The 10646-nt window shown below is 62.0% G+C and overlaps 1 protein-coding gene across 1 annotated transcript in view; it reads left to right on the plus strand.

Annotated features, from left to right (window-relative positions):
* Positions 1 to 10646, plus strand: part of PPP1R35 (protein phosphatase 1 regulatory subunit 35) — an 80469-nt gene that overhangs the window by 67549 nt on the left and 2274 nt on the right. Inside the window, exons 3-6 of the mRNA XM_032762936.2 lie at positions 1 to 132; positions 481 to 611; positions 962 to 1605; positions 1699 to 1791. Coding sequence (XP_032618827.2) covers positions 1 to 132; positions 481 to 611; positions 962 to 1135 — 437 coding nt within the window. The 3' untranslated portion in view covers positions 1136 to 1605; positions 1699 to 1791. The remainder of the gene's footprint in view (positions 133 to 480; positions 612 to 961; positions 1606 to 1698; positions 1792 to 10646) is intronic.

Consider the following 10646-nt stretch of genomic DNA (forward strand, 5'->3'; position numbering starts at 1 on the left):
ACACCAGCCTGGCCCTGGGCGAGGAGGTTCGGGCGGCCGCCCACCAGGGCTTCGACGCCCACCGGGCCGCCCAGGAGCTGCTGGCCACGTCCTTCCTCGCCCGCTGCAGCGTGGAGGGCAAGGCGGCCGCAGGTGAGAGGTGGGGCGACCCCCCAGCCCCCCCCAAGCTCTACCAGTGCCCCTCACTCCCAACCTGCAGCCCCTGCCAGCCCAGCCCCCCCCCAGCTCTGCCAGTGCCCCTCGCTCCTGACCCACAGCCCCTGCCAGCCCAGCCCCCCCGAGTTCTACCAGTGCCCCTCACTCCCGACCCGCAGCCCTTGCCCTCCCCCCGCTCTCCCAATGCTCCTCAGTCCCGACCCACAACCCCTGCCAGCCCAGCCCCCCCAGCTCTATTGGTGTCCCTCACTCCCGACCCGCAGCCCTTGCCCTCCCCCAACTCTGCCGATGCCCCTCAGTCCCAGCCTCTCTCTGCTCGTTCAGGTATGAACATCCCCCGGGAGCAGCAGCTGTACCAGGGCCTTGTGAGCCTGCAGGTGCCTGCAGAGGAAGTGCTGAGCTGCGCCCTGCAGGAGAAACTGTCACTTGTCCGATCCCAGCCTGAACCCCGCAGGGTGAGTGACCCTCAGTGGGGCCTGTTCCCTTTGGGGGGCGCTGGCTCCCCTCCGGCCCCAGGGCAGGGACTGGCTGGTTCAGGGGGGCGCCGGCTCCCACCTGGCCCCAGGGCAGGGACTGGCTGGCTCAGGGGGGTGGGAGATGGGGCAAGGGCCTGTCCCCTCTAGGGGGCGCTGGCTCCAACCCGGCCCCAGGGCAGGGACTGGCTGGCTCAGGGGGCAGGGAATGGGGCAGGGGCCTATCTCCTTTGGGGGGTGCTGGCTCCCTGCGGCCCCAGGGCGGGGACTGGCAGGTGGGGGGCTCAGGACAGCTCTAGTTCTCACCAGTGGGGTGTCTCCCCCCTTCCCAGGAGCCTGCCCCCGAAGGCCCGGACCTGCTGATGTTCTACGAGCCCCGGGAGCTGTTCGCGGAGACCCCGTACTTGGGCGTGGAGGGGCTGCCCCCCCTGCGGCTCCAGCCCCACGTCCGACCCCCAGCCTCCACCTTCCTCATGTTCCGCAAGCTCCAGCAGTGGGAGGCCTAGCGGGGCTGGGACGCGGCGGCTGCCCCCCAAGAGACTGGTTCTGTGCGGGGCTTCTGGCCCCCCCAGCTTACCCGTGTGGTTCTCACCCTTTGTACCTGCCCCCAATAAACCCCCCTCTGGGCTCAGCTCTGGTGCCTGAGGCTTGGGGGACCCTCCCCCACGTGGTCTGTGGCCCCTGCCACTGATGGGATGGGGGGGGGGGTTTGTTTCCCAGCATTCCTAGGGGCTGGGGGGACATCCCATAATTCCTGGGCTCTCTGGAGCAGGCCCTGTGCGTGGTGCTGGGAAAAGCGCCTACGTGTCCCAGCCTCCCTGGCGCGGTTGGACTCCATTTCCCATGAGGCCGAGCGGCGGCCCGGCCCTTTTCCCGTCGTGCCCCGCGGTCAAGGATGGCGGGCGAGAGCGGGCTGCGGCTCTCGGCGGCGGAATTCGAACGGGCGAAGCTGAGTTACCCGGAAACCATCACCCAGGCAACGGGCCGGACCATGGGGCTTGGCGGGGAGGGGGAGCGGGAGGCTCCCTGGGGGCTGGCTCCGGTTCTCATCCCTCCTGCTTCCCACCAGGAGCTGCAGGAGGCGGCCAGGCTGATGGGGCAGCTGGACCGGAACCTGAGCGGCTGGGCGCAGCGGGCGGGGCAGCCTGAGGCGCTCGTTCAGGTAACACCCCCCCGCCCCAATGGTCTGTCCCGCAAGCCCCCCCCAGTCCAAATGGTATGAGCCGTGTCCCCGCTCTCCGCCCCAGTCCTAGGACACAGTCCCTAGGGGGTATGGCTCGTGCACCCCGCCCTTGTGCGGCCGCGTCTGAATGGGTTGGCGCCAACTGTGCCCCGGCGCGCTCGGGCCGTCGCGTATCACGGAATGTGTGATGGCCCGTGGGTCTCCCCTTCTGCTCTTCGCCGAGTAGGTACAATGGTCTGGCCACACTACCACTCTCAGCCTCCATCCTAATCGCGGGCCCCGTCCCCAACTTCCGTTTCAGTCTCACTGACCCCCCCCCACTCCTAATGGAGTCCGGCCCCTCCTGCCCTCCCCCCATTCTCCAGAGCACTTTCCAGCTGCCCAGTTTGGGTCTTAAGCGTGCTAGCTGCATGCCTGCCCCCCGTTCTAATGTCTGGTCCACATGCCCCCCTTTCTCGAGTCCCACTCCCCCCCACAGCCTGCTCTTCTCTCCCCTGAGGTTGTGCTAGCGATTCCATGCCCCAGGCTGGCGCTGGCGGCCACAGGCCGGGAACGATCTCCCCGGCTTCCCCCTGCCCCACCCTGCCCAGCGGAGGGAGACTGGAGCCCCACCCCCTCCCAGCAATAAACGCTGCCTCGGTCTGGCCCTGCCTCCCTCGATCCTCTCTCCGCCCCCCCCATGGCTGCGCAGTCAGGGCATAATGGCCTAGCTGTAATTTATATTATAATAAACCAACCAATCTGTAAAAGATAAAACTCCACATCCAGCACGCCACGGGGCATATCCCCCCAAGCTCCAGAGGGGAACCATGCCCCTGGGATTCCCGAACTGCCCCACCGACTGACACACACACCGGGACGGCCTCGTGTACAGCAGAGGGAAAAGAGCGGACGCACTGCTCCCGGCGGTTGGCTTCCTCTCCGGTGAGAAACAGATCGATAAGGGCCCCTCCCTGCGCATGAGAGATGAGCTGTGAGATAGGTCCTAATAGTGGGATGGGGGTCTGAGTAGTTCAGCACAGCCCCGCACGTCTCTCAGCCTGCCAGCGCTAAAGGTAAGTGGTCCAGCAAAGGCACGGCGCGCGTCACCACGGCGGATCGCTGAAGCGCACCCCGTGGCCGGCCCGGGCCCTGCTGGCGCCTGGGGAGCTGCGGTCACGTCCATCGTCTCGCCAGTCGACAGCTTCTATCCCAGGGTCCTGCGTTCAACGGCAAACAGAAAAAAACGGGGGGCTCCGGCACGCGGACGCGTGGGCGCCGCTCTCCCCCAGTGGCACGGGTGGCCCTTATGTGAAGGTGAGAGTAGATGGGAGGGGTGATGGGCTGGCTTGTGGCGGGGTTCGTCGCGTCCGGGCTGGCAAGCATGAGGGAGACGGGGCATTGGGTTAGTAACAGTGCTATCACCGCCCGAAATACACTGACTAGCGTGCCGATTGATGACGGTGAGAGAGCACCGCGCGCCAGCCCTTGCCCCCCCGCCCTCACGAGACCTGGGGAATGGTCTCACGCTCCACTATGAACCCCTCGTTAAGGAAACTCGTAGTTGGTCTGTGTCAGCGTGCACACCAGATGTTTATGGACCCCCACTGCACGGGCTGCGTCCGTGCCAATGTCCGGCTTAATAGCCAGCCCCCCGTTGTCATGAACCATGAATTCTTTTTTGACCCACGATCTACCCCTTGGCCTTCGCAACAGCCCCCTAGCTAAGGGAATCGGAGTTAATGCGCCATGAAGGCGGGGGCCTGCCTCGGCCAAAGAAAGTTTCAGGTGGTCGGGTTCGCGCATGATACGGAAGATATGGCAAAGCTACTGAACCCAATGAGAGCAGTTGTGCGCTGTTTATGGTGGGGACTGACTAAACTACTGAAGAGCGTACCCGTAATCCACAGGTGCTAATAGTTTAGTAGGACCGTGATACCAGATTAGCTTGAGTCATCGCCGCAAACTGGTCTTTTGCCATCTCCAACAGCGCACATACCAAAACTATTCGTCCACGGCTCCAGGACAGGGTTATGGCTGAGCAAAGGAAGAATCTGCGCGACGAGCGAGTGGGCGATGTTGCTCAAAAAAAAAAAAAAAAAAAGTCTGGTGACTTCACAAGGAAGTCGTATTACGATGCAGTAGCCAATGCCATTGCGAAAACAGTACCGCGATTTAAGGATCTCGACAGTCTATTTGACACAGGGCGTCGACCAGTTTTTGCATTGCAACTTTATAAATCTTTACATTTGGAATCAACATCTACCTCATTAAACCTTCTAGCCAAAATTGGCATCGCAGAACCGTGAGCCGGGTGTAAAAAGAGATGATTACTGAAGCCGAGAAAGAACACTTACAAATAACCTCACTAGTCCGCCTTGAAATCCAATCTGCCAAGCCGATACATTATATATTAAACTTCCTTCTTAAGTATTATACAAAACATACACTGCCTACATCGCATCGAGCCAGTGGTAGCTTGATAACATACATAAAACAACCATACTTTTCTCCGGTCTAGAAGTTCTACCTTTAAGTAATTGACTTGCCTTGGCCGCAGTTACTGGTATCAAAACCATAATTTTGTGGAGTTTCCCCTCATGGTCAGGATATTAGGCTCTGTTGTTCTCCGACTGCCATTCTCTCCGCCTGCGAGAGTCATTTCCGCCATCAGCTGTTCAAGGTGCATGTTAGCAGCTGCCCCTGGACAGGAGCCGCCCAGCCATGCAATCCATGTGTATCTCGGCGCAATGTCCCGCCACCACTACGCTCCTGGGCAGGACCAGCTCAAGTCCGATGGCGATGAGTTATCCGCCCAGGCCAGAGCCACCGATTGGCCCTCTGCCACACCTTACAGCCCACCCACCAGATGCGAGATGAGTATTCCGGTCCAATGGCCCCACCACGCCGACCCAGACCAGACCAGCCTGATGGTGATGAGTTATCCGCCCCCAGCCATCTCAGCAATGGTGAATGAATTATTGCCCAGCTGCCTGGCCGGCGCGCCCCACCACCGCCGCTCCAGTCCCCGCCCCGCGTCAACCGTCGACGGCGGTGAGGCGCCAAGGCCACCAGCTACGCAGCTGAGACCCACCCCTCCGGGAGTCCAGGTAGGAGGGGAATGCTCCGGTTTCAGCTGGATGCGGTAGTATTTCTGTAGAGGTTCCTGCGCGAGCAGACAGGCTGTGCAGACACAGGCGGCAGGCAGCTGGCAATCTCAGCTCCCGCCCACAAGCTTTACTTTATTTATCTGAGGACTCCCCCCCTGCCGGCGCTCACCGTCAGGTCTTGCCTTGCCATAAGACTACCAGGGTTGGGCTCCAAGCACAGAGCGCTAGCCCCGGGCCGCAGTGCGGAAGAGGCGCTCCTTGAAAGGCCGCTCTCAGGGCCGGCCGTCCTCCAGTGAGGTGCACCCACTTGGTGAGGCGAGGCCAAGACCAGTCGACCGGCCCCTCGTCTCATCAGCAGCTGCGCCCGCTTCCATGCACATAGTCCCACTGCGCGCACGGGTACCCTCGACGGTGTGCAGGCTGCCGGACCATGACGGCCCCAGAAACAGTTCGAAAATCCAGGGCTCCCAGCCCCCCATCTGCTCTAACCCACCAGCCCTCCCTACCCCCTCACTCAACCACAGCGGGAGAGGAAACCCAAAGTCCTGGCTGCCCACCCCCCGACTCTAACCAACCAAGTCCCCACACCCCTACCCAGAGCGGAGTAGAGAACGCAGGTAGTCCTGCTCCCAGCCCCCACGCTCATACCAACTCACCCCCACTTCGCACTCCCCAAGAGTCGGGAGAGAACCCAGAGCTCCTGCTCCAGCCCCCGGCTCTAACCACCAGACCCTCAACTACCACTCCCAGAGCTGGGCGAAACCCACGAGAGTCGGACGTCCCAGCCCTACACCCGCTTGCACTCCAGCAGCCCCCAATCCCCTCCCCGAGCCGGGGTAGAACCGCGGGGATCAGGGCCCTAGCAGCTCCCAGATGCCTCCTGCCACTGCTCCCCCCACAACACTCAGCGATCCGGAATTCCCCAACACACACCACAGCGCCCCAGAGCCTCAGGCCCGCGTGCTCCCCATAAAAGTCAAATCAGACCACACACCCCCTATCATGCCCAATCTCAGACACACCCTCTCCAAAAACCTTCCGATCATAAGCTGGAGGGAAACGAGGCAGGGAGACACACCTTTCTTCACACAGCAGGGTCAGAATCTGGAAGAAACCCAGGCGTCTGAGTCCCAAACCCCACCCTACTGGCCAGAATCTCCACCCTTAGAGGTTTAAGGCCCAGCTTGCAAAGCACTGCGGGGATGGAGTTGGGTTGGTCCTGTCTTGAGCAGGGTTGGACTAGATCCTCTGAAGGTCCACAGCCAAGTTTCAGGACTAGACAGAGGTCCCGGCCAAGTCTCCCCCAAAGTTAGCCATCCCCCTGTTCCACGCTTTCCTAGCAAAACACCCTTGAACCCCCCGGTTTCACAGAAACTCCTGCTGATTGCAGCGCCTGAAGAAGCCGTTCAGCCCTGCACAGGTCACGCTGCCCTCCCGCAGGTTTCTTTTAAAAAATGTCACATTTGAGCAACAAAATTTAAAAAGCAGCAACTTTATCCACTCGGCTTCCAACTTCTGGTTACCTGCCACCTAGCGCCTCCCGCCAGTTCCGCCATGGGGTGTAAAATTATACCGCCTCACCATGCCAGGGCATCTACCACCCAATCTCCTCCCCCTCGCCAGGATTCAGTCTGTGACCATTTCTCCCCCGACGCATTGGCTGCATTGAGCCAGGTACTACTGGGGTGACGCCAGTTCCTCCACACCGTGCCTCAGTGTTCAACCCTGTCCGTGGGATTTAGATTGGCGGCTCCCAGGAGCAGACGCGTCTGGTGGTGGGGCGGATGACGGTTGGCATCGAAAAGAGGTCAGGATCTGTGAAGAAGGGATCTCCTGTGGTAACAACAGTTCGTCCCTGAATCAGGTCCGAGACTCGGTGTCGGGTCTGGGAGCCTGATCCAGGTGGGGGTTACACATCGAACCCTAAAGGGTACTTCTATCTTACACCCCACTGCTGTCGAGTCAGAGTGCTGATAGACTGCACCAAACACTGCACAGAAATATTCACCCACCGCAGGCTACCCTGCCTGACTCAGCGGCTGCAGGGAATCAGGTGGGGGGACCCTAGCCGGTTCACATACTGCTGGCTATTGCGGCCTGTGCCGCGGGGCTCATGCCCTGGATGCCGAATGGGCGCTGACGGATATAAGTTCCCCAGCCTGGCCTTGTTGCAAGTGCCACTATGGCCAATCTATACGGCACGATGAAGGGGAGTGATGGTTCTAACTCTAGCGTTTCCGCCAGGTCAACGCCAACAACAGTGCTCACGGCGTGAAGAGGAAACCAAGAGTCCTGACCCATGCCCTCGCGGACTGCTGCCACTGCGCTGCCTCCGAGGCCAATCCGCGAAGCAACCGTGACAACGGCCCAGCGTGTTCCCTCACCCCAGTGCCGGCTGGAGGCTCGGCGAGGCAGAGATGCCGGCGTATTCACGCCCCTCGTTTCTGCGGGGAGGCGGGTCTCTCCCGCTTTGGGCGATTCCTAGGCACCGGCCCGAGACGGGGTCGGGCTTCGCCAACGTTTGGACTGCCAGGCGTGGGTAGATTGGCACTGATCCAGCACAGGACCATCTGCAGCCGTGCTGCAGTATAGATATGAAGAACCTGGGTTCGGCGCCGGCAAGCCCGGTTGAGCTATATTCCAGCCGGCGGACAGATAATCCGCGTTTGACAGCTTTGTGGCTGTTAAGCGCGCAACGGACACACTTTCTTCTGCATACCGGCCACTGGCTATTCTCCAGCAAGGGATGCCTAGGCCCTGCTCTGATAAGAACCGTTAGTCCTTCCACTGCGCCCAAGCTCTAAGTCCCATTCGGCGGACGGATTCTCAAGCCAATAGGACCAGAGGCTTGTAAAGGAATGTTAGCGGGGCGGAATCTCACAGTCACTCAGTGGCCTTCATTGAGCCATACAGCAGGGAAGGTCTTGCAGAGGGGAAACTGAGGACCCGGGAAGGAGAGGGAGCAGAGAATATGGCACCTGATGAGAGCAGAAACGCAACCTGGAAACTACCTGCTCTTGGCCAATATGCCCTGCTCACCTTGGTAAAACTAATCATGAGGAAACCTGGGACCGTCAGCCTTTCCTGTTTCTCTCCCACACAGTGCGGCCGCCTGCTGCAGCTCCTGCATATAGGCCTCCCTCTAACCTACCTTGTAGGACTCGATTTCTAAAGCTCTGCACGGAACGAGACAGCAGGTAAACTGATCTCGGGTGACAGCCTTCTGACACTCCAACCCAGTCACTCTGCCATACCCGGCCGTCATCCAGAGCGGAAGGCGCATGTCTTGCGGAGTAATTCTGCATCTCGCTTTCGGAGCCGGGCGGTTAACCCACACTGGGTGTGGGCACTAGGAGCACTTACCTCGATTAATAGGACGCTTGCCCCCTTCCCCAAACCCACGCGGCGAAGGGATGGTTCACACAATGACTGCAGTGTGTGGTCAGCTGAGTCGAGAGCTCCGGCACTAAACGGTTGCGTTTCGCAGGTAAACGCAGGCAGAGGTGACCACAACTGGCAAGGTCACCAGGCACGCCCCCATGCCCATTACAACGTTCTGTGCTCTGGGAATTTGATGAGGGGGACAGACAGACACCCCGCCGCGTGCACTCCCCAGGGGCCCTGCTGGAGCCCGGTCATGGACACCTCCGAGCGCGATGGGGCTTCCTGAGCTATTTACTTGCGTTCCTTTGGCTTGTCAGGGGAACCTGGTCTAGAGTCGCGAGGGAACTGGGCCCCCACATGCACTCGCCCGCCAGTATACGTGTGCGTCGCGCCTCACCCCTGAGTCAGGACGCCTGTCGCAGCCCAGAAGCTATTCCACGCCCACACCCCTCACTTAACACGGGCCTTTCCCCAGCAGGCTGCTGTGGATCCTACTCAGCCCACCGTCCACCTAAAGCCCTGGCACGCCAGGAAGTGAGGTATATTACTGCCTGTTTGGTAGCGAGGAGCCCCACCATCCCAACCAGCCCCTCCCCAGGTATTTAGGGGGTGTGTCTCGGGCCACCCAGGGCCTTTGTTTGATCCCTCAACGTCAGCTGGGTGGGCGGTGCCTGGCCTTCACACTAGCTGGCGCTCCCCCCAAAAGTAGGGCCTCCTCCGCACTTCCTTAACCTCTTCCCGACAAAATCACGTTTGTCGGGAATCGGCGCCCGCTGCCCACCTGGCCGAGGCAGCGAGTCCCTGCTGCCGCGCGAGCAGAAGAACTATCGTCGGGGCCACCCCTGCCCTGCCGCCTGACCGGGTCACGCTGGATACTCAGCACAGGGTATAGGCGCGCGCTCATTGCCGTTCCTGCTCGTCACGCGCGCCGTAGTTTGTGGTATCGAGTATCGCGCGGGCCGGTGACTCAGCCCCGTTCAATTTCCAGTGCCCCACCACCGCGGCAGGTTTCACTTCTGGCCTACGTCAGGGGCGAGTGCGCCACATTGCAGCCCCCAGTCAGACACCTCTTCTGCGCTCACCGAACCCACTCGGCGCGCTGTCATGACCCGACACGCGGGCATCTCGAGCAGTTGGGACTACTCTGTAGCCGTAGAGTATGTGCGAGTCAGTTACCCATACGACATTCCTCTGTTGACTGCCCCGTTCTGGCTCCGTCCGTGGTGTCGTTGGTCTCGCGCCGCCCTTGCCGCCTTATCGGGCTGCTCTTGTCCTGGCTGGCCCCAAGACATTTGCCCCTCCGGCGGTGCCCGTAGGAAGGTCAGGTGAGCATAGGTGGGGCCGTCGGCCTGCCTCTGTGATTTTGCTGCTAGTCCTGGGGCTGCGGGTCGGCTTTTGCGGATGTAGGGCGGGTCTCCGCTGCCATGAGAGGCGGCGCAAGAGGGAGTGATCTGAGGCCGCCCCTCGGCGGCCAGGGGGCAGACAGGGAGACACACCTCGTCCCTAGCAGTTGCGACTTGGCCAGTGTTGGATTCGTGGGCTGCGGGGTGGGGCGAGTGAGGCGCGCAGGCTTGCAGGACGGCGCCGGCTTCGCACAGTCCCCAGCGCTCGCTGCTAGCCCCGGCTGCCTAGCCCCGTGGGTGAGCAGTGCGCTTGCGGTGTCTTGAAGGCGAAGCCAGCACCCAGGGCGGCGTACGCGCATGTCGCGGCGTATGAGCTGACGGCGTCCGTGATGTCTTTGCGGGATGAGGATCTTCACCGGTCCCAGGCCCTGCGCTCGGCAAGTGGAGCACTTTGGGGGTCTCAGGCTTCGAGGGCCTGGTTCACCTCGATCCGGGAGGTTGAGGTGACGGGGTCGAAGATGTTCCACCCAGCAGGAACTCGGGGGCAGCAAAATGAAGGTGCGGCACTTTCGGAGTTGACGGCGTGTGCGTTGCGCTGAGGCCGGGTGATTTGGCCGCGAGCATTGCACTGTGTTGGCCGGCTTGCCCATGCACCGGCCGCTGGGGCTGAAGCCATTGCGAGGCCGCTGCCAGCTCGCCACGCCGTCTTCCTGCCTTGCGGCCCCCTGGGGTGGCGGCGCCTCCTGTCGCGCGCCGCCGCGGGGCGCCCCCGCCCGGCGCTGCCCCACGGGCGCCTCGCCGTGAGCTGCACCAGGGGCCGCCTCCGCCGGGCCCGCCTTGCCCGCCCCTCGCGGCGCTGATTGGCCGGGGCGGCCTCCCGTGCAGCCCGCCGAGGCGCCTCGCTGGTGCAGCTGCACCAGGGGGCCGCCCCTCCCCCGCCGCGGGGGGGAGGGCGGGCGGGGGCCTGAGGGGCGTGCGGCCGGGCGGACCAGGAGTCTCCCTTCTCCGCCGCATCTCG

The sequence above is a fragment of the Chelonoidis abingdonii genome, chromosome 11, assembly GCF_003597395.2.
Source record: "Chelonoidis abingdonii isolate Lonesome George chromosome 11, CheloAbing_2.0, whole genome shotgun sequence".
Classification (NCBI taxonomy): domain Eukaryota; kingdom Metazoa; phylum Chordata; order Testudines; family Testudinidae; genus Chelonoidis; species Chelonoidis abingdonii.